At 32.1% G+C, this 22541-nt stretch overlaps 2 protein-coding genes and 1 non-coding gene across 3 annotated transcripts; 2 read left to right on the top strand and 1 right to left on the bottom strand.

Moving 5' to 3' along the window:
• The first annotated feature begins 1780 nt into the window (after positions 1-1780).
• TRNAF-GAA lies at positions 1781-1853 on the top strand. The gene has a single exon. It is a non-coding gene; the product is annotated as a tRNA-Phe (tRNA).
• A 5203-nt stretch (positions 1854-7056) lies between these two features.
• LOC114187980 (zinc finger CCCH domain-containing protein 58-like) lies at positions 7057-19111 on the top strand. Its single transcript, XM_028076445.1, has 7 exons — positions 7057-7436; positions 7584-7729; positions 7939-8001; positions 8167-8286; positions 8404-8718; positions 8806-9123; positions 18042-19111. The coding sequence occupies exons 1-7, from the start codon at positions 7349-7351 to the stop codon at positions 18441-18443; spliced, it is 1452 nt and encodes a 483-aa protein (XP_027932246.1). The 5' UTR covers positions 7057-7348; the 3' UTR covers positions 18444-19111.
• Positions 19112-20951: 1840 nt separating this feature from the next.
• On the bottom strand, positions 20952-22185 carry LOC114186623 (ethylene-responsive transcription factor LEP-like). The gene has a single exon (XM_028074578.1). It carries the CDS (start codon positions 22125-22127, stop codon positions 21186-21188), a length of 942 nt encoding a protein of 313 aa, XP_027930379.1. The 5' UTR covers positions 22128-22185; the 3' UTR covers positions 20952-21185.
• Positions 22186-22541: the final 356 nt, after the last annotated feature.

The following is a 22541-nucleotide window of genomic DNA, read 5'->3' as shown; positions in this document are numbered from 1 at the left end:
ATATTAACTATTTATCACTTTTAATCTGCATGAGTTTGAGGCTTGAAATATTAGAGTATACTCTTCCTTTGGGTGCGTCAGACATTTGTAACAAAGATCTCTAACCAGTGGAGATAGTTGCCATCCAAAATTTTTCACTTTATTCTATCTTATCAATATAGGAATTTTGGTAAGTTCATATAGCAGATGGTGACAAGCTAGTTAGTATCAGGTTAAAATTAGTTGAAATATGAAGAGAATAGAGTTGTGCTGTTAAACGACTTCGTTATGCTTCGTTGGCCCCTTTTTAGAAGCATGATATTTGATCAGTTTTGTCCATTTCTTAAATGGGTTTAATTTTATATTTGGATTGTATATTGGTTCAGCACATTATTTTTGCCCACTTTAAAAGATCTTAAAAAGGTTAAATAAAAAATTTAAAATTCAAATTGTATTAATGAAATGAATTTTAATTTTATATGTTGATTTAACGTAAAGGTTAATATAATTTATAATACCATTAAAAAAATAATATTCTGGGATTGAGGTGAGAAAACAAGATAATAATCCATTATATCACAAAGTTAGAGAATCCATTATATCACAAAGTTAGAGAAAACAAAAGAAAGCTTGATAACCGTATGTCTGGGCCCAATAACAAAACTCACACCGGTAGCCTTCATTCAGGCCCAACCCAGTATTTGGTGGAGAAACTTACTTCATCAGCTTAACCATTGTTTAAAAGGTAAAACACTACCGATGCAATATTTGATTTTATGAACTGCCACCTTTTTTATCTTTATCATCTTATTTTTATATTTAGAAATCCCTAAATCCCCCTCAAACTATAAATTATTCTATCTATACTAATTTTTCACAGTATAGATATATTCTTTTCAAAAATATTGAAATAAGAACCATTTGATTAAAACTTATCATTATTTGGTGTAATTTTTAGAGTTAATAAAATTGAAAACAGTGCAATCGAATCCTTATTTTCGTAAAAAAAAAATTCAAATTGTGGCCAATTCATTAAATATGTTTCTACAATTGTAAGTTAATTTTAGTTAAGAAGAAGTCAGCCAAAAAAGAAAAAACAGAAGACTGTCCTCTGGTTGAGACGAATTGAATTGATTATATTTTGTTCCGTGTGCATCTCAATTATTTTGTGTTCATAGTTTCATAAAATGGTTGTGTGGGTTTATATAAATGATTTTGCAGTGTGAAGTGAGTTATAGGACCTTGTACTAGGAACAATAGTTTTAGTTTCTCTTATTTGGTAAATGGAAACGCAACATTTGCATTGTTGACATTAAGAAAAAGCTTTAAAAGGAAAGGGTTTTTGGACTATCCCTTTCGCAGCGAAACAGATTGCTTTCATTGCAATGCTTCCAGGTACGTTTTTTCACAAAATTTGGAATGCATGAAAAAGCAAGAAAGTGATTCTACAAATTAAGTGAGTCAAACGTGTACTTCGCACTCTATTCAAGATATTCCTCGGTGACAAAATCAGAACCCTAACTTCCTCAATCAAAACAGAATAAACACACCACTTGTGTCTCTCCCTCTTCACTTTTCTCTCCACCACCACGTTTCTTTCGTTACAAGTATTCAGTCCCTTTCAAAATTTTTTTCTTCTTTTCACATTGCAAATGAAAGGTGATTTCGTGAAACGTTACACAGAACGCATTAATGAAAAAAATGAACTTTGATTGGTCTATCTCAACCTCGTATATGTTATGTTATGTTCTTTCTAAATGTTTTAGCTTTCTATTTATTAATTATAAAGAAACAACAACCGGCGGGGATAGCTCAGTTGGGAGAGCGTCAGACTGAAGATCTGAAGGTCGCGTGTTCGATCCACGCTCACCGCATTTTAGTTTTATTTTTGCTGTAATGTTTATACATAATGGTAAGAAAAACCCGATTTTAGGCTGTGATAGACATTTATTTGCAACAAATCTGAGAAGAAGAATAAACATGTTGTTATGATGGGGGACAGGGTCGCCATTATAATATGTGCTGTTCTTCGACCAATAAATATTCTTGATACGCACTCAAAGAGGGTTCAGGATTATGTAGTTTTCATCAAACTTGCAAATAACATCGCTTCGTGCAGTTTTTCACTTTCCTACATCCATTAGAAATGACAATTTTAAGGAGACATAAGAAAATGTAAAAAGACAAGGAAAGAGGTTGGTGGGGATGGTTCAGTGTTCCAATAATAAAGCAAGCAAGAAGAGAAGAAGAAAACTGCAGTATTGAATGGACAGAAAATTGGGGCATTTAGGTGTTAACGTGACCCTCTCAAACCCATCATCTGCATAATGGATGTCTAGTAAGTAGGAGCAATACAACTAGTGTCAAAGTTTGTAGCTTTACTCTCATCTTTGGTCAAACTCCACCTTTTATAGATCATTTCCTCTTACTTCCCATGTGCTCTTTCTTTGTGTATTTTTATATCAAATTCCACCTTTTATTTTTATAAATAATCTAATCACAAAAATGACGATTTTACATGTTGTGCGCGATTATATTTTGTTGGTGAAAATTGATAATTCGAGTTACAATCGATTCATAATATTTAAATTTATACGTTCTTAAATAAAAAATATATATATATATATATATATTAACTAATAATTTTTGACCAAATAATAAATACTCAATCCAAAATTTGAAACAATGATGATGAAAGAATATATACCGAACCATATGTGAAGCTGGGGCAATGTCTACCTTATACGTCAAACAAACACTGAATAAATAAAATCACCGACATTTTTCTCTGACGTGAGTGCGTGAAAATATCACAAAGTTTGAGCACTCACGTGGGACCCACTGTCTACCTGCATACCGCTTCTCCCGGTTTCTCAACCACGCTTTCCACCGGCTGCATCCGGTCATTTTACTGAAAGCCCAAGCATGATCCTCTGATGAAGAAAATTGAAAATTGAAATGTATAAATAAATATTATTATAATATAATAGTAATGCTTTAAAAGGATTATTTTACAAAAAGTTGTTTAGTCACATCTTCCAATTGTACGGACACAGAGATCTTCCACTCAGTTAATTTCACACATCTCATCTAGCCGTTGGAATTTTTTAATTTTCCACAAAAGCTTCTCACGCGCTGCTCCTCTGCGTGTGGTCCACATGCATGCAAGTACATTGTTCAGAAAAGTGGAGAAGTGAGGGAGTTTTCACATTAATATATCAAAATAATATTAGTGAAAATCTATTAATTTTTTTATTGTAGTAAAAAATAATAAAATTAATAATAATATTTTTATTATTGTAGTTGCCAAATTAAATATAAATATTTTTATTATATAATTATAAAGATTTTTTTAGATAGTTTTTTAATTACAAAATTATTAAGTTTTAAGAAAAGGTTGAATTGAGAAAAATCATTAAATCTTAAAAAATAGTTATTTGAAGAAAAAAGTTGATAAAATAATAATTTTAATATAAAAAATTAATTAAAGAATAAAACAATAAAGAAGATGTGAACATCGAAGAGAGATATTACTAAGGTAAATTCGGATGCGATAATTAAATAATATTATACTAGTAGATAATTAATATTATTAAGTTAATATATAAAATAATATTATATTTATTAAAAATAAAGTAAATTTAATAAAGAAAATGAGATAAAATAAGGTGCCGATGAATGGAAAGAAAAAAATAATTGTTAAGCCAATTATATAAAAAAACATGTAAAAAATAATAATTATGTCTTAAAAAAAATAATTCATAATAAAGGATGAAGAATAATAATTGTGGCAAAGAGAATTCTCTTTATAGATGATCAGCAGACATAAAAGTGTAGTTGCCCTATATGTATGATTTTTTAAAATTTAAGAAAAAATTAAAAATAATAATAAGAAAAATATAAATGATAGGATAAAAACTATATATATAATAAAATAAAAATAAAATAAAATGAAATTCATGAATTTTTTAAAATCAATATAACAATTACTGGATCAATAATATTATAAAAAGTGAAATTAAATTTATGAAATGTGTACGAAATTCTCTCATATATATATATATATATATATATTTATTATTAAAAATTCTCGTATAATAACAAAATTTTCTTGCAAATTTGTTAAAAATATTAGTAAGAAAAAATTCTCTTAATATAGATATATATTTATTATTAAAAATTTTCATATTAAATGAAAATTTTCTTACGAATTTGTTAAAAAGATTTGTAAGAAAAGATTGTTTCCTGCTATCTTTTATAAGAATTTTAATTGGTAAGTAATTCCTTCGTGGATAATTATTTCTTACAAAATTATAAAATTCGCAAGTATTTCTTACAAAATTTGTTGCGGAAAGTGTTTTATACAAAATATTTTACAAAAAAATTGACAGCAATTTTCTGCAAATTTTTTTTCATAACAAAATTTAGAAGTATTTTTTACAAAAAAAAATTCAAAACAAAATTGACAGAAAATACGAGTGTTTTTTTAGTAATTATAAGTTATAGATACATATAAAAATAAAAATAATATAATATAAATACTGTACAATTCACACTACTAATTAAAATTAAATATAATTTCTCATTTTAAAATAACTTCTCCAGAAAAAAAACTTCTGAAATATTCTATTAAAAATAATATTTTATATAAAAAAATTAAGTTAAAAATTACATTAGAATATTATTGAAAATGTGATCAAATTATAATATATATTATTTTATTATTTCATATTTATAAAATAAAAAAAATATTTATTTTTAAAGTTAATGTTCAATTATAATTTTTTTCAAATTTTTATATATTTTAATTCTAAATTTTAAAAATAAATAAATAAATTTTAAATTTAATTATTTAATTATTTTTTACATGTTAAAAGACATTAGATTAATATCTAAGTAAAAATATGTTAAATACTATAAATAGTTCAAATGTTAAGTATGGTTATCAAATGATTAAATTTTGTGATCAAACTGTATATAATAATATATTTTTAGACATTCTCACTATCACTTGAAAAGATAAAAATCTTCTTTTATGTATTGTTTATAATTTCACCTTGTTATATCTTTTTGTTCGAAGTTTGTGGTAACATATATATTTTGTTAAATTTATCTTTTTAGGAATAAATTAAATGATTTACGAACATTATTAATTACTTATCTTTCTTAGGAATATATTTTTTAAAAATAAAGTATTTTAAAAAATAATTTTAATTAAAAGGGTTAAATATGTTTTTAATCCTTCAAATTTTAGTGAAATTTTGAATTAACATTTTTTGGAAACCTTTAACCAATTTAATCAATTGTTTTTAGAAATACGTAAATTTAATATTTTTTATCAAATTTTATTAAGTTTATTTAACGTTCAAACATATTTTATTATAACATTTTAGTTTGTTTACACTGTTTGATACACGTTCGTCTTAATATTAACTAAGAAACGCGTTTGAAACATCAAATAAACTTATAAGTACTAAATCCGTATATTTTTAAAAATAAAAAACTAAAATAATTCAGGTTTCCAAAATAAACTAAATCAAATTTTTACTAAAGTTGAAGTAAAAAAACATATTTAATCTTAAATAAAATTATATTTGGATGTTTAGTAAGATTCTACCTAATTAAACGGATGAGAAACTCAATAAAAAATTGATAATTTGGTATTTTAATTGATTTGATTTTTTTTAAAATATAATGATTGAAATTGAGTGAGAGTTTATGAGTTAACACTTAAGTATTGGTTTTAACCAAATTCAAACAAAACTGTTCAAACACTGTTATCTTATCTATCCTTGTTTTATATAATATAATAAATACTATTTATTTTTTACTACTAGATGCCAATGCAAAATTTAATACTATCTTTTTTATTTTATATTATAGAGTTCGGTTTTTTTCTGAATATATTTTAGATATTTTATTGAACATTAAAAATATAACGCCGTGGTAATATATTTTAAAATTTTGAAATTAATGACGATAAATATGATTTGAAGATACAGTAAAAAAACAATAAGAACAACAGAATAAAATCGGTAGACGGTCCATATAGTTAGAAATGAAAATCCTCTTATATTTTGGAACACAATAACATAAATAAAAAAATAATGCAGCAAATTCAATAAATAATTATTTATACATTTTATTAAACATTATATATTTTCTTTGACTATAAGATAAAACAGTAATTAGGTAGATTAAAGTTACGAGTGAAAGTGAAGAAATTGAAATACTTTTTAAATATAAGATGGAAAAACTAATAATAAATATATATTGATCTAGTTTAAATTAATATTTATATTAAAATCATTTTTAAGAAAGTCAGATATAATTTATTTAATGTTTGATTGAAATATATTGCAATATTAAGTAAAATAAAATCCCTTTCACATGAAGGGAGAAACTAGGTAGAGTTAGTAGGTAGGTGTGGACATATTAACTGTTGTGAAAATTTGTGTAGGGGAAGTAATCCTCTATTGGTGGTCACATAGTAAAACCATGAGACCTTTTACCCCTTTTAAGGAAGATCCTCCTTTTATGCCACGTGGGCCCAATAGCATCTATCTTCTGCTCTTTTCTGCATATGTTGTCATCACTGGTCAGCCATAGCCCACAAACACAAACTCATTTAATTTGACTAATTAATTAACTATTTAATTAATTAACCTTTTAATTAATTAACTTTCGCATTTAGCTTTCTGCATTAGTCTAATACGAAAGGACAACTCTGTCATATTCCATATTCTATTGACTCCCACTATTCCACATGCTGAAATTGAAGGTCATTTTTGTCTTTTCAGAGTTTCAATTCCTCACTCTGATAAAACTCCAACTGCTCCAACCTCAGTTCCAAATCAGCTTCACTCAATTCCTCACATTCTCTCTCTAAACAAAATCTCTCTAAACAAAATTAAATATTCACATTATTTTATTATTTATTATTGTTATTTATTTTGGACAATAATAGTATTAAGGCGAATAAAAACAAAAATAAAGGGAGATTATATATTTGGTAATTTTTGTGGGATGTGTTGGCGGGTGCATATAAATAAAACCAACCAACAAACTCACACAGACCAATAAAAGAAGCCCCTCCCTGTAAGAGAGAGAGAAAGATCAAAAATCAGAACACGCTTTGAAACTGAAAGAGAGAGTGAGAGTGTGTGTTTGTGAAAGAGAGAGAGAGAAGAAAACAGACACAAACGTTGTCTGTGCGAGTTAGAGAGAGAGAGAGAGAGAGAGAAACCCCAGAAAATCAGAAAATCCAACCCCATTTTCTCTCTCTCTACTTTCCATTTGATCGGAGCCTCTCATTGTGCTTTTCCGATTACCATCAAATCAGCTCCGTTCTCCGGTTCGGGTCGGTGCAATGGAGCAGTACGGCCGGTCCAGTGAAGGTTCGCGGTCTGATCCGTCCCCGGAATGGGCCGGGCCCGGAGCCCAAACCGGGCTTGAAGGTATCTCTCTTTCCCTCTATATATTTATTTATTTACCTTTTCTGTTTTCTGCTGTTCGTTTTGTTAGGTTCGGGGATTTTGATTTATGGTTTTGGGGGAATGTGGGGGTTTCTGAACCGGGTTCGATCTTGATTGTGGAAAATGCAGAGCCTATGTGGCAATTGGGGTTGGGTGCTGCGGAGGAATCGTATCCGCAACGCCCCAATGAAGCTGATTGCACTTACTACTTGAGGACCGGTTTCTGTGGCTTCGGTTCGCGGTGTCGGTTCAATCACCCTCGTGACCGTGGCACGGTAATTTTGTTATTGTTCTTGTTGTTGCTTAATTCATTTCACCCGTGAAGGGTTTCTTACTGTGATCGTGTGCTTCTGTGTTTGGAATTTCGTTTGATCTTGCTGAAAATATCCATTGTTTCACTGAGGTTAAGATGTGTGTTTGCATTGTGTACTGTGATTTGGACTTTTGGTGCTTTGTAATTTGACGATGTTTGTGTGTTGTTTAGGTTGTTGGAGCTGAGAGGACTGCGGGGGAGTATCCGGAACGAGTTGGCCAGCCTGTGTGCCAGGTGCTTTTCATTGTTCTAATGAATGACTGCATTTGACTGTTCTGTAATTTGTTGTTTTTGTATAAGATGATGTTGATGATGGATGGAGTGTGGTTATGTTTCTTGTTTTGGTTGTGTGTGAATATACGTTGTGCTGATTTCTATCTGCTGATGATTAAAATGCAGTATTACATGAGGACAAGAACGTGCAAATTTGGTTCGTCTTGCAAGTACCACCACCCGAGGCTGGCAGGAGGTGCTGCTACCCCTGTGTCGCTAAATTATTATGGATATCCATTGCGTCCGGTGTGTTATTTTTGTGTTTGCTGCATAAGACTAACTGTGTTTAGTATTCAGTTTATTTTTCTGATTGTGCAATTTTTTTACGTGAATTTGAATGTTATCAATGATAACAATTAACAGGGTGAAAAGGAGTGCTCGTATTATGTGAAAACGGGGCAATGCAAGTTTGGTGCGACTTGTAAATTCCATCATCCGGTTCCTGCTGGCGTCCAAATTCCAGCACCATCACCTGTTGCTCCAGTTTCGCCTTTGCCTGTTCCAGTGCCTTCTCCGTTATATTCAACCATGCAGCCCCCACCTGGTCCTTCATCACAGCAAATTGGTGTGCTGGTTGCAAGGCCTCCTCTGCTGCCCGGCTCATTCGTCCAGAGTCCCTATGGACCTGTCGTACTGTCACCTGCCATGGTACCTATTTCTGGCTGGGGTCCTTATCAAGTAGGTCAATCATATATATTTTTTTTATTTCAGTCAGTATGTTATGTGCATTTTATGAAGCCGTTAACTTTACCTTTCTTGGTGCAGGCTTCTGGAACAGGTGCTGTACTTCCTTCTGGTACTCCTAATGTTGGTTCAGCACAGATTTACGGGATGACGCAACTATCTTCATCAGCCGCTGCCTATCCTGGACCTTATCAACTTCCTGGTTCCTTAGTTGGTCCTTCAAGCAGTAGTCAGAAGGAGCAGGCATTTCCAGAAAGGTCTAATCAACCAGATTATCAGTATTATCCGAAAACAGGGGAGGTTAAAGTTGGTCCATCCTATAGGTATCACCCTCCACAAGAAATAACTTCACCAAAACCAAATGTGACTCTTAGTCCTGCTGGTCTTCCTTTGCGCCCGGTAATGGTTGCCTCTCAACTTTGTTATTGTGTGGTGTCTCTTATTGAGCTGTTAATTACATATGCGTGGCCATCTCCCGTTTTCCACATAGTCGGAAAAAGCTTTGCTATTGTTGCTTCATCATCCCTCTCCAACAAAATTGTGTAGTTTCTAGAGATCAAAATAGTTATTTGTGAACTATAACCAAATTGATTTCTTACCATTTTGTTTTCAATAGCTTTTTTGAAAATTTGAAACTTGTATGCTGGAAGTCAAACTTATTTTGAAAATCATCATTTAGAACAAAAACAGGCACTGTTGTTTGTTCCTGTGCTGTGATTTTCTTAAGATGCACATATCTGGGATTGTTTGAGGGCATGGAGTTAAAACTGTTGGTTTAATATTGTCACATTGTGCTTGATAGGACCTTTGAGAGTGGAATTCCCACTTTGTCATACATTCATTTTAGTGGGATATCCTGTTCCTTTCTTTCGATGTATTATTTGAAATATTGTGTGATCACTATAACTGCACCAGGGGTAAGTTCAGTCCGAAAGATCTTCAAAATCTGAGTGTGGATATGTTCTCTGCCATAGCAAGGAACTGTACCATAAACAGTTAAAACTCATCACGACTCCTTTTAAAGTTTGTAAGCTAATACTGAAATATCATTAATTATTGTGATTACTTTTATCGTTTTCTGTTGCATTTGATTGGCGTCACCAGGGAATTCTCACATTAATGTAACAATCATAAAGGTTTTTCTTTTTTGGCACCCTAGTCCTGCATGTTGTAGTTACATATGCTACCAATGCTTTTTTTGGTACATGGAAGTCATTTGTTTCATTTTTTATCCTTTTATGGGCATACACACGCATGTATATCTTTCGTACTCCCACATATTTGGAATTTTTCATGTCATTGTTATATGGAATTTCTATGATTGCTCTTTTAGTAGCTTGCTTGTTGTTTCTAATTTTTGTACTCCTGTATGTTAACGTGATATTGATTACTGGATAATGATCTTGTGATACCTATTATCCATGTTACGGTTGTATAATCAACTACTTTGAATCAGAATAACGCTAAGTCACTAACCCCTTTTTTTCGAAATGTCAAGCTTTGGCAATCGTAATTTGTATGTGTCATATGCACATGCAAGGCTTGCAAACTCAGGAGTTGGAAATAAAAATGCTGATCCCAAACTAGGAATGGTTTGGTTCATTTGAGTATTTGATTGAATGATAGGATCATAGGAACAAGGTTGAGAATCTGTGCCTTGTGGCAGTCCATGACCATATTCATAGCTTAGATTTCACTATCAAAAACTAAGTTCATTTGGTACTCACAGATTTTGTAAATGAATATACCTATTTGAGATTCTTAAGCCAATAATTAGTCCTGCATACAATCTGTCTCAGTATTTGGAGATCTCCATTCCCCACAGGGGAGAGGGTGGGGTGAGAGTGGGCAAGTTTGTTAATGGCTGTATAGGTGAAATTGGTTCATGTTACTTAAAATACACATTTGAAAATCGTTGCTCATAGACTTAAGAATGGTTATCATGAATGGCAGGGACTAAAACTGAAGTCTGTGGAAGAATCAAATTAGGGATAAATCAGCCATTGTCTCCTTACATTTTCTCCAGTAGCCAACATCATCAGGTTAGGAATCATATTCCTATATGTAGATCAGCTTGGCATATTAGCAAATTTCTTACTTGAAAATTGATCTATTAAATTCTTGTTGAGTTTAGGAAATGTGTCTAACATTGTTTTAATTTTGATGGTCATTTTTTCTCCATTTTTTTTTATCTTTGCTATAAATTGCTGCTCTTGTCATGGCTTATGCTTGGGACTAGTATGAGTTTTTAGGTTCTTCCGAGATGATGTTTAGCTTAATATAATCAAACCTTCTTAAATTTATGCACTGTCAATACGTGATAGTCTTAAATTTATAGGATTAAAGCATATGGATATTGTCATGAAGTTTTCTAAATAAATGAGCATAATAATAATAATAATAGTAAAAATAATAATTAATGCACCTCACTTGTCAAGGAAAATCTAGGTGCTGACTATTGAGGTTCAATGACCAGGGTGTATTTATTTTGATCTATCTGGGATTCTGGTAAATGCTCATCTGTCATAAAACATCTTGAATTGATAATTTGATAACAGAATTTATTGATTTTTAGCATAGAATGTGCTAGAAGTGGTGTAAGCACTATGGAAGATCTGCTATAACGTCTGGTTTTAGGCTTTCAAAGTTTCATTGCAGGCTGGTAGAGTCTTGTGTTAGTGGTTTGAACAGTTTTCTTTTTGCTCCAGTGTTATCCATTGTGGGTTGCAGATAATCTGCTATATCATACAGCAGACGCGTAGGGGGCAGATAGTGGAAGTCGCATAATGGCTGAAATATGAGATATATGAATTATTTATATATACAAAAATTTAATTTGAATGAAAATTAAATAAAATGAATAAAAATTGGCACAATATTAACTCAAGTTTGTTTGGCTGGAGACTTGACGGAGATGACAAGAGGATGTCGGATGGATGCTACAATCAAGACACCCATCTTGCAAAAGTAGACAGAGTTCCAATCATGATCCAAGGAATTTCACAATGCAATAGTGGGCATAGCACTATAATGCTCCTATAGAGGCTATTTAACAACACTATCTTGTTCATTGCTGTGATTTTAGATTTAGCTCTGCTAGTAAAATATTCTAAGGATCATCGTTTCTCTTTTACTCTTTTTGTTGTTCTCTTTACAACAATTTCAATAATCACTAATATCTCATAACATCATTATTGAATCCAGGGTTTTAAATAGCATGCTGTATTGCCGGTATAGCAGCGGGGCAGCCCCTTCCCACTACAGGGGCTGCCATAATGGAGCAGCTGTATTGGACCAAATAGTGGGCTGAATAGCAGCCGTATCAACTGTCTTGATTCCAAAAATCCCCTACAAACAGAAAAATTAGGGCTTCTTTGGAGTGTTATATTTGGGATATCAATTTCAAAAAATGATAAAGAAGAAGACTTGGATATAGATGTTGATGCTTGATGACTATTATCTAGGAAACTTGTATTTGGCTTTTGTTGGTATTTATTTACTGGTATGTTTTTGCTTAAGACACCTGTGCCTTTTGTTGTTAATTGTGAATGTGATTAATTTTCGGTTACTTTTATCATTTTGGAGAGTTTATATGTATATAGTATGCATTATATGACTATATTAAATATTCCAAAATGGCACCTATCCCACTATCAACAATCTTGCCATTTGGTTTTTGGGTGTGGCACGTTTTTAGGTCTGGCACGTTTTTAGGTCTGGCTCCTATGTGCCACTATCCGAAATTTATAACATTTGATTGAATCAAACTACTTTTATAGAATGTCTTAGATGATCTCTTTGAAATGGTTTTTATCTTTCAATTTTTTCTTATTTAATTAGGATTATGAGTCAACTCAGTCTATTACTAGTATGGTCTCTAGTGTTTTATCTTTTGTGTAAGACCATTGTGCATAAGGAAATATTATTTATAATATTTCTCTTTCCCCCTTCACTACAAAATTCCCTATAATTTCTACAAGGATCAGGTATCCCAAAGTTTTAAATAAGAAGAGAATGTGAATGACTTAATCAAATATTGAGCCCATCTCTTTGCTATTTTAGCGAAACCCCTATTATGGTCTTGGGAATGTGAATAAACGAAAACCTACGGGTTGTGCCACGGAAATGTGGTGAATTTCTAACATTATTGAGAGTTGATGTTGAAGATCCAACTCTTAAGAGCTTAGTTGAAGAGTCTTAGGTAAGCAAGTTAACATCCATTCCCATACCTATCTAAATCTGAGGGAGTTCCATGTTTTCTACATGTTAAAACCCTACAAAAGTCTTATCTCATGGGGTAAAGTTAGTACTAGGTGTTGTGCTATTTCTCTACAAAATTGTGCTCAATTTGATAGGTGATAATTTCATTAAGATCACCTCGTTAGTTGGGGAAAAGTCAACATGAATTAGATCTTTTAAGGAACATGTCAAGAGAATTATATTTGGTTAGACCATTTATGGTTGGTAAACAAGGATTAGTTTTTTGCAAGGTATGAAATATATCATAAACTATTCAATATGATTCCACGAGATCTCTTTCATTCAAGTAGCAAATCCTAGCCAATTGAAAGGGATCTTCTGATTAATCCAAGGATATTTAACTTCCATAAGGAGCCAATATTCGATACATCAATCAAAGGGAGATTCAACCATCGAAAGAAAAATTGGTTCTTTGCTAGGATCATTCCTTTCTCCAGACAAAACAAAGAGTCAGAGCGATTCGTTAAAATCGGTATTCCTCAGTCTGACGGAACACGGAAGCCACTTTTCTTTTTCCTCTGATAGATGGTCAAAACTTAATTTGGGTTCAAATCCTATTAGAGATAAACACTTGATGAAAAAAAGAACAAAAGAAAATCTTGTTATTTCTAGGAGATCTAAAAGGAAAGAATTAATGAATTTACACGATAATTATGGATCAATCAATGCTATTAGGCCACAGTCAAAAGCCTAAATTTTAGTAAAACAAAGATAGAGTCAGAGCGATTCCTTAAAATCGATATTCCTTAAAATCAATATTCCTCAGTCCGACGGAACATGAAAGCCACTAGTTTTTTTTTTTTTTTCCTTTGATAGATGGTCAAAACTTCATTTAGGTTCAAATCCTATTAGAGATAAACACTTGTTGAAAAAAGGAACAAAAGAAACATCTTGTTATTTCTAGGAGATCTAAAAGGAAAGAATTAGTGATTTTACAAGATAATTATGGATCAATCAATGCTATTAGGCTATGGTCAAAAGCCTAAATTTTAGTAAAACCATTTAGCTTTGTTCTCTTAGATGACATTTAGTTACTTGGTTCTTGTGGAAAAGGTGCGCAGGGGATTTGATACCGTGTGACCCATATGGATGTAACTTCCATTATGCCAGTCTGCTGCACAGTTCAAGCATGAAAAAATATCAGCTTATGTTATGTTTTTACGTCTTCTTCTCTTTTGGGTGGGAGGTATATGTCATTAGCTCAATTCCTAATCTTTCTTTTCTGATAACTTTGTGGCTAACTGGCCTTCTTCTTTGAGGCTGTGGGATGGGAACCTCTGATTGAAAAGGAAACGGCCAGTTTTACACCTCAGCCAATTAACTCTTTCTTTTGGGCCTCATTTACTGATTAAATCTCCATCAATAGAGCTCAGGAGCGTAGTCAGATTCTTTTAATCTTATGCATTGACATTGGATTCAATAGTAATAGCAAAGGATTCTAGTGCAGCCTTTTGTCCTACCAACAATATTTTTTTTCACTCTCAAAGGATAAACTCTCATATTATGAGTGGAAATCCCTAGTGATAAGCTTTCTCAGAGCACTAATACTTAAATTTGTTTCCCATAATTGTATTTGATACTTAAATGATATAGATACTCTTGGCTACTTCATCATTTCATATAAATAAAATATCCAAACTTTTGAAGCTCCAATACTTCTATTTATTTCTCGTACCTAATTCAAATGCTTTTTGATACTTCACCGATACATGTCGGTGTCCTGAAGTGTGTAAAGCCCTTAAAACATTATATCCAATAAAAATACATAAAACAGACACGTGTACTGTAGAAATCTGCCCCACAGTTGAAGTGTGAAAAAAGAAGTGTCATTAACCTAGCTTCTTTTAATCTCGAGCTTCGACATTGGATTCAATAGTAATAGCAAGGGATTCTAGTGCAGCCTTTTGTCCTACCAACAACTGATTCATCCACTTTCAAAGGATAAAGTCTCATATTATGAGTGGAAATCCCTAGTGATAAACTTTATGAGAGAAGAAAGAGTGTTCATCTGTGAAGCACTAATACTTAAATTTGCTTCTTGTATTCATATTTGATACTTATGATATAGATACTCTTGGCTACTTCATCATTTCATATAAATATAAATCCAAACTTATGAAGCACTAATACTTCTATTTATTTATTGTACCTAATATCAATGCTTTTTTATACTTCACCCTCATGTGTCGGTGTTTGTGAAGTGTCTAAGCCCTTAAAACATTTACGTTCAATAAAACTACATGAATACATGTGTAGTGTAGAAACCTAGTTTTTAGATATGCCAAAGATGTAAGTTTTTCTCCTTATGAATTATTTAATGTAAATATCAATGCTTTTTTATACTTCACTCACACGTGTCGGTGCTCGTGAAGTGTCTAAGCCCTTAAAGCATTTACATTCAATAAAACTACATGAAAACATACATGTGTAGTGTATAAACATAGTCTCTAGATATACCAAAGATGTAAATTGTTCTCTTTATGAATTATTTAATGTAAGGAATGAGATTGATAGTGCTATTCCTTATGCAAAATATAGGAAGAAATTTATGATGACATTGGTTTATAATTATATTTCTAGTTTGGCATATCAATACTTTTCTATGCTTCACCAATACATGTTTGTGTTGGTGTTGGTGAAGTGTTTATACCCTTAAAACATTTATCTCCAATTAAACTACATGAGAACATACAAGTATATGTAGTAAAGAAACATTGTCTCTCCATAAACCAAAGATGTAAATTGTTCTCTAGGAATTATTTTAAGTCAGGGTTAACGTTGATAGTTCTATTCCTATATGTAAATTATAGGAAGAAATTTATGATGACAATGGTTTATTATTTTATTTTTATTTTGGCAATATCAACACTTTTCAATACTTCACCAGTATGTGTTGGTGTTGGTGAAGTATCTCCGCACATTTATATTCAATAAAACTACATGAAAACATACAAGTATGTGCAATATAGAACCATTGTCTCTCCATAAACCAAAGATATAAATTGTTCTGTTTTTGAATTTTTTTAAGTAAGGAATGAGAGTGATAGTTCTATATGTAAATTATGGGAAGAATGTATGATGACAATGATTTATAATTTTATTTTTAGTTTGGCAATATCAATAACTTTTGATACTTCACCCATACGTGTTGGTGGTGTTGTTGAAGTGTGTAGGCCCTCAAAACGTTTATATCCAATAAAACTATGTGGAAACATGCATTATGTGTAGTATAGAAACATTGTCTCCCCATAAACCAAAGATGTAAATTGTTCTATTTATGAATTATTTTAAGTAAGATATGAGATTGATAATGGTATTCCTATATATAAATTACAGGAAGAAGCATATGATGACAATGGTTTATAATTTTATTTTTAGTTTGGCAATATCAATACTTGACAACACAACTTCACCCATACGTGTTGGTGTTGATGAAGTGCCTGCGTCCTTGAAACATTTATATCCTATAAAAATACGTGAAAACATACAAGTATGTTTAATATAGAAACATTGTCTCTCCACAAACTGAAGTGGTAACTTGTTCTGTTTCTGGATTATTTTAAGGAATGAGATTGATAGTTCTATTCCTATATGTAAATTTTAAGAAAAAATTTATGATAACAATGGTTTATAATTTTATTATTATTTTGGCAATGTCTAAGAAATATCTTTTTTATTTGGATTTGTAGAATTGTAGTTATATATTTATTTGTTATGTTTTATGAGTTTATGTATATATTTAGTTCATACCATCCTGAATCACAAGAGTATAGCGAGAGCAGAACTCCATTTAAGGAAGCAAGACCTATCAATCAATACCATTTGGCTCTGTCAAAAGCCAAAATTTCAGTAAAAGCATTTAGCTTTTTTCCAGGTTATCAACCGGTTACCTGGTTTTTGTGTAGTAGTTTTTGTGGTTTGTTTTGGGTATGTTTTGATACATTTTTTAGTCATTTTTCAACGTGTTATTCATAGCTCCTTGATATATTTCCCCTTATGACCCCATCTTCCACAGAATCACTGTTTTCCTAATTTTATCTAGATTCTCTTATGTGGCCCTGACAAGCGCCCAAACACTTGGAGAACCTGTCCTTTAAAAGCTTGTTGTTTAGCGGGTAAAACGAACACTTAATATTCCACTGAACATCTCATACTACATGATATGGGACTTAGACACCATATAATACCCAAAACCCTATTAGGCCCCAACATAGTTTCCATATAGGATCTGTTTAGACAAACTTCTTCGTAAGGAATTTTAGGAGAAAAAAATTTGACTTCTTCAAGCTAAGATTAATTTATGTATAAGTTAAAAATAAAATTTTAGCAAAGCTATATGACTAAACTTCTACAGATTAGTTTGTATATAAGATAATTTTAGTTTATGGAGAAACTGATTTCAATTTTTTTTCTCCTAGAAGTACTTATTGAAGAAACTCGTTTACGTAGATCTTTAATTATGCCTGAATGTTAGTTGTGTCATGGAATGCCTTTAACGTCAAGTATTAACCTTTTTATGCATAACTATGCATTATATCTGTGTTTGTGCTGATTTACTTGCCCCATTAGTTGCATTTGCTTCAAATCTTCGAGAATGCTAGGAACATCTTGTTCTGCATGTTTCTTTGTTGCACGTAGGTGCTGCGCTCTGTTATCTATTTGGTCTCTCAATTTATGTTCCATACTACCTTGAGTTGTTCAAACTTTGTTTTCATGGGTAAATAGTATGTTTCCATCATGTGATTTTATACTAGAACTGCTATTCTACATGTTTGGATTACTTAATTTTCTTCAATATATGACTTTTGAAATATGATAAACCAGTCTCTAATATTTTATTTCAGCTGTAATTGTTCTGTCCTCTTCCTGCATCAGTGTTCCTCTTAGGAGTTTGGCTCAAGAAAAGTACCACAATATTTTATAATTTTGTCACCTTATAGGTTTAAAAAGCTACCTAAGTGGCAATGATAACTTTGTCTATCATTTGTATTGCTATTGAAAAATATTTATTGACTGCCTTCTTAATCTTCAATCTAATGGTCGTGTTTGATAATCAGGGGGCCTCACCTTGTACACATTATGCACAACATGGAGTATGTAAGTTTGGTTCTGCATGCAAATTCGATCATTCTATGGGATCACTGAGTTATAGTCCATCTGCTTCTTCCCTGGCTGACATGCCTGTTGCACCCTATCCTGTGGGTTCAACAATTGGTACTCTTGCTCCATCATCATCGTCATCAGAGTTGCGGCTGGAACTTTCCTCTGGATCCAACAAGGAGTCTGTTCCATCCAGAATGTCTTCATCGTCCGGAATGTTGACAGGGTCAATTGGCTTGACTTTGTCAACTGGTGGACCCATTTCTCAATCAAATAGTCAGCCATCTGCTCCAAGTCTGGATCCATTAGCCACTGCCACTAGTACTACAAGTAGCAATGTCTCTCACACCTCAAGCTAAGCAATGTGAATGCATACCTCATCATTACTCCTTTTTTCCATCCCAATTCTTCCACTGGACATAATTATTCAAGGAGGTCCTCCAATAGGTTTTGTTTTCAGTTGTCTCAGTTCCACTTTCAAGTCTAGCACACTTCACACCAATTATCTGTGTTTATATAATCTTTTTGTGGCCATCCCTTTTATCTTGAATAAATCATGGCCATCCTTGAGAATTTTAGCAATCCATACGACCACCTTGCTTTTGAATAACTCAAAGAATCTGCAAGCCCATTGTGCACATGCCCTGTCACATCTCCAAATTTTGGAGCTTGTAATGTTTATCTGTGCTCCAATCTTTTTTGTACGAGAACATTCTGTCCAGACTTTCGTATACCACGTCTTTATGTCTCTTCACCTGAACCCTTTTCTAATTTGGGACCATTTTCCGTTTCTGTTTTGTAAGTGTTGTTTAATACGTTTCCCAACAACTTGTATTTAGGGTTAATCGTGAAGAGAAGTAACCAGGAGGACTACAATGAGGCTTCACATTGCTATCTTATAGGGTTTTAGATACACGGTGATGTTGTGAAATGAAAAGCTTGACTTGCTACTTAAATTTATTACAGAATAGATATATGAAGAAGCAAATCTAAATTATCACATTTGAATGCGTAATAACCTTTATAACCTTGTTTGTTAGTTTATACCTGATCAAGCTTCATTCTGTGATCAGTTATTTTTCAGCTCTTTCTTTGATTATATATATTTCACTATTTCACCTTCCCCTGTGATGAATATGTTTTGTTGAAGGATGCTTGTACTGTAAATAGTACGCATTCGGCACGGAACATTCATTGATAATCACTTTCCCAGTCTTATTATATGCCCTTTGACGGCATAAAACATGAGACCTCTGAAGTGAAATTCCAAGTTTGGTGGATAATGATGCACGTAAAATAATTCTTCAGTTTCATATACCACTTGTCTATCAAACAATTTTTAGCATGATAAAAAATTGTGTTCTACATGAAGACAAGAAAATCAGATAAATGATGTGTGTTTTAGAATTTAAATTTTAAAACTAAATTCGATCATTATTTTAGTTACAATAGGATAGAATAAAGCAAAATTATTTATTCACGACAAGAATGTTATAATATTAAAAAAATTATGATGAAAAAGCACATTGGAAAAGAAACATAATCTCTGTCATGAAGACAATTATTTCTAAAATAATTCTGTTAAGTTTATTTTGATATTTTAAATATGTTTTTTTATTAATATTAAAGTAAAAATATGTTAAATAATGTAAATAACATAAATGTTAAGGTGAAATGAAATATATTTATTTTCATATTTTAAATATATTTTTTTATTAATATTAAAGTAAAAATATGTTAAATAATGTAAATAACTTACTCCTTTTAAATTATGGCTAATATGATCTAAGTAGTTATTAAAAGGTGATAGTCAAAGTTATGATAAGTGAATACTTTCTGCAAGTAATATGACCGTAAAAAAATCATTGAAACTTTTAAGTAAAAAATTACCACGTTATTGTACTGACTGTGATCCCGTTTCAAATCCTCAAAGTTAAAAAAGTCCGTTTAATAATTACGATAGCCGTGATAAAGTTAATTCTATGACTGTTTTTAATTTTTTTTTTCAAGTTAAAAAACGTCCACATAATTACAGTAATGCCTAAATTAAAAGACGCCACGGTCTTAAAAAATTTCTCGTACGTAGCTCAGGAAAAAAATGACCGATTACAGTAAAGAGAAAAAAAAAGATGTAATAATGTGATAAAAAAATTATCATGTTTGATCATTAAAAAATGAAACTAATAATAATGCTATGACTAAAATCTTCACTCACGATCAGCACATTTTCAACTAACGCAAATATTTAATAAAATAGCAATTTTGAACTCATAAATGTCAATTACGTTTGATTCCAACAATAAAAGAAAAAAAAAAAAACAAACGACAGTGTTACCTATCTTACAGAAAAGTGCCTCAGTCTCAGTGTTTCTTTCGGTAATTTATAGTTTATTATCTGACGTTTTGAGCACTGATAATAATATAAGTGTATCAATGAGTTTTTTATCTTAATAACTAGCTAGTCGCTATTATATTTCTTGAACACATTTGTCAATTGTTTTTAAATATTTTTCTTTTTGCGTTTTCCAACGTTTTTCTGAGAGCTGATGTCAACCATATCTTCCTCATTCAGAATAATGAAAGCTGTGAAAATTCTTTAATCAACCACTGACTTTTGCATCAATGTTACGTAGAAAAAAGTGCATAGTATTCAGACAATGAAAATCACATGTCACGAATTGGTCTTAGAGTAACAATAAATAATATTACTATTATAAAACAATATGAGCAAAGACATCACATAAATAATTTTTCATCATATGAAAGAGAGACTAAAGTTTTTTTCAACATCTTAGAACCAAAATGAGCTCACCCGTGTGTGCCATTCAGTAACCACCTTATACAAGAAATTAAAGAACTAATTCAAAACCAAAATTACCTTACACACGTACCCACTGCATGCAAGTAGCACGTGACCATGTACTGATCAATCTTCTTGCAGAACACAGAATCGAATACTTCTGTTTAGGAAGAAGAAGAGTCAATAGAATTTTGTTATGTAACATGTAGAACTCGACCAATACCATGATGTTCTAACACTATATAATAGTTTCTTATAGCACACCCTCTGATAAAAGGTTCCTTAACTCAACTGATAGAGCTCAGAAGCCAACATTCCCAAAGGGAGGAACTGATGGAGAATACGTAGTTGAAGAAACAACCTGAGTCATTAGTTCGTAGTTTGAGCTATCAGTGAAGGGACGCAACGCATTCATGCACCCTTCCTCAACAACCCTTGATGGATTTTTAAACATGGCTGCTAGTTCATTGGAACTGAAATCCCATGATTGATGATTATCCCATAATCCTTCACCAAGATCAGTGGGGCAAGAAAAATCTGCATAGTTAGCAGCCACTGTTGCTTGCATGTTGAAGGCTTCTTGAGTGGTGTCAAAATGTGGCTGAACCTGCATGGAGTTTGAGTTAACGTCGCCAAGGTCACGACCTGAAGCACTGGCATTGCTCTTCTTGAAACAGTTACCGGGAACAATGCATTGAAGGTAACCAGAGTTAGAGTCGGTGGAGAAGAAGAAATTATCATCCTGAGGTGACCCAAAACAAGTATCAGCATATAAGTCAGAAGGGTTTTCAATGTGTGAAGTGAAAGTAGGAACGTGAGATATGGTAGTTTGATTGGTGTGAGTGTTATGTGAAGGTGGCAATGGCAAGAGAGGTTGAGAATTGAAAGGAGTGTGAGCATTGTTGAAAACGTTGGTATCTTTGGAGTATACGAAGTTGGTTTTTGCTTGGCATCCTTTCATGGACAGAGCAGCTCTGTCATAAGCAAGAGCTGCTTCTTCGGCAGTGTCAAATGTTCCAAGCCAATGTCTTTCTTTAGTTAAAGGGTTTCTGATTTCAGCAGCATATCTACCCCAAGGGCGTCTTCTCACACCAAGAAACCTTCCTGGTTCTGTTTGCTTTCCACGCCCTCTTCTCTCACCAGAACTTGATGTGTTACGTTGAAGAACACATAAATTCATTTGGGTTGGGTTAGACTCATATCCTTTGAGGGAAGAAACATTTGAGGTTCTAGAGGTGGACATGGCTTCGAAAATGGAAAGAAAGATATGTTTTTTGTTGAAAGGAAGAGAATTTAAATAGTGTCACCTCAAGGGAGCAAACAAGAGAATGTGAATGAAAAGGGTGAAGTAGTGCCAAGTCTTTTAAAGACAGTGACTTCATCATGGGAGAAGGAAAAGGAGATTTTGCATATGTCATTTTTATGCAAACCGTTTTCCCCTTTTCACCTACCTATAAAATCTTGTTATTATCTCAGTATATCATAAATCTCTCTAATTTTCTGTCACATGTCAATTTTTTAATCAACTTTTTTCCTTTTTCTACCAATGACATCTTGGTTTTCTCTTTTCCTGTGGTTTTGCACGGGACTGATGCCATGCCAGTTTCTTTTAAATCTCTGGCTCTGCATCATATCATGTAGTAGTGTACTTCTTGGT

The sequence above is a fragment of the Vigna unguiculata genome, chromosome 6 (assembly GCF_004118075.2).
Source record: "Vigna unguiculata cultivar IT97K-499-35 chromosome 6, ASM411807v1, whole genome shotgun sequence".
NCBI lineage: Eukaryota > Viridiplantae > Streptophyta > Magnoliopsida > Fabales > Fabaceae > Vigna > Vigna unguiculata.
This window is presented reverse-complemented; position numbering and strand designations above follow the sequence as displayed.

Excerpts from the sequence above, each read along its gene's own strand:
- LOC114187980 (XM_028076445.1), top strand. The coding sequence starts at position 7,349 with ATGGAGCAGTACGGCCGGTCCAGTGAAGGTTCGCGGTCTGATCCGTCC. Across the intron at positions 8,002-8,166 it reads TTGGCCAGCCTGTGTGCCAG|TATTACATGAGGACAAGAAC; the intron begins GTGCTTTTCATT and ends ATTAAAATGCAG. Across the intron at positions 8,719-8,805 it reads CTGGCTGGGGTCCTTATCAA|GCTTCTGGAACAGGTGCTGT; the intron begins GTAGGTCAATCA and ends TTCTTGGTGCAG.
- LOC114186623 (XM_028074578.1), bottom strand. The coding sequence starts at position 22,127 with ATGTCCACCTCTAGAACCTCAAATGTTTCTTCCCTCAAAGGATATGAG.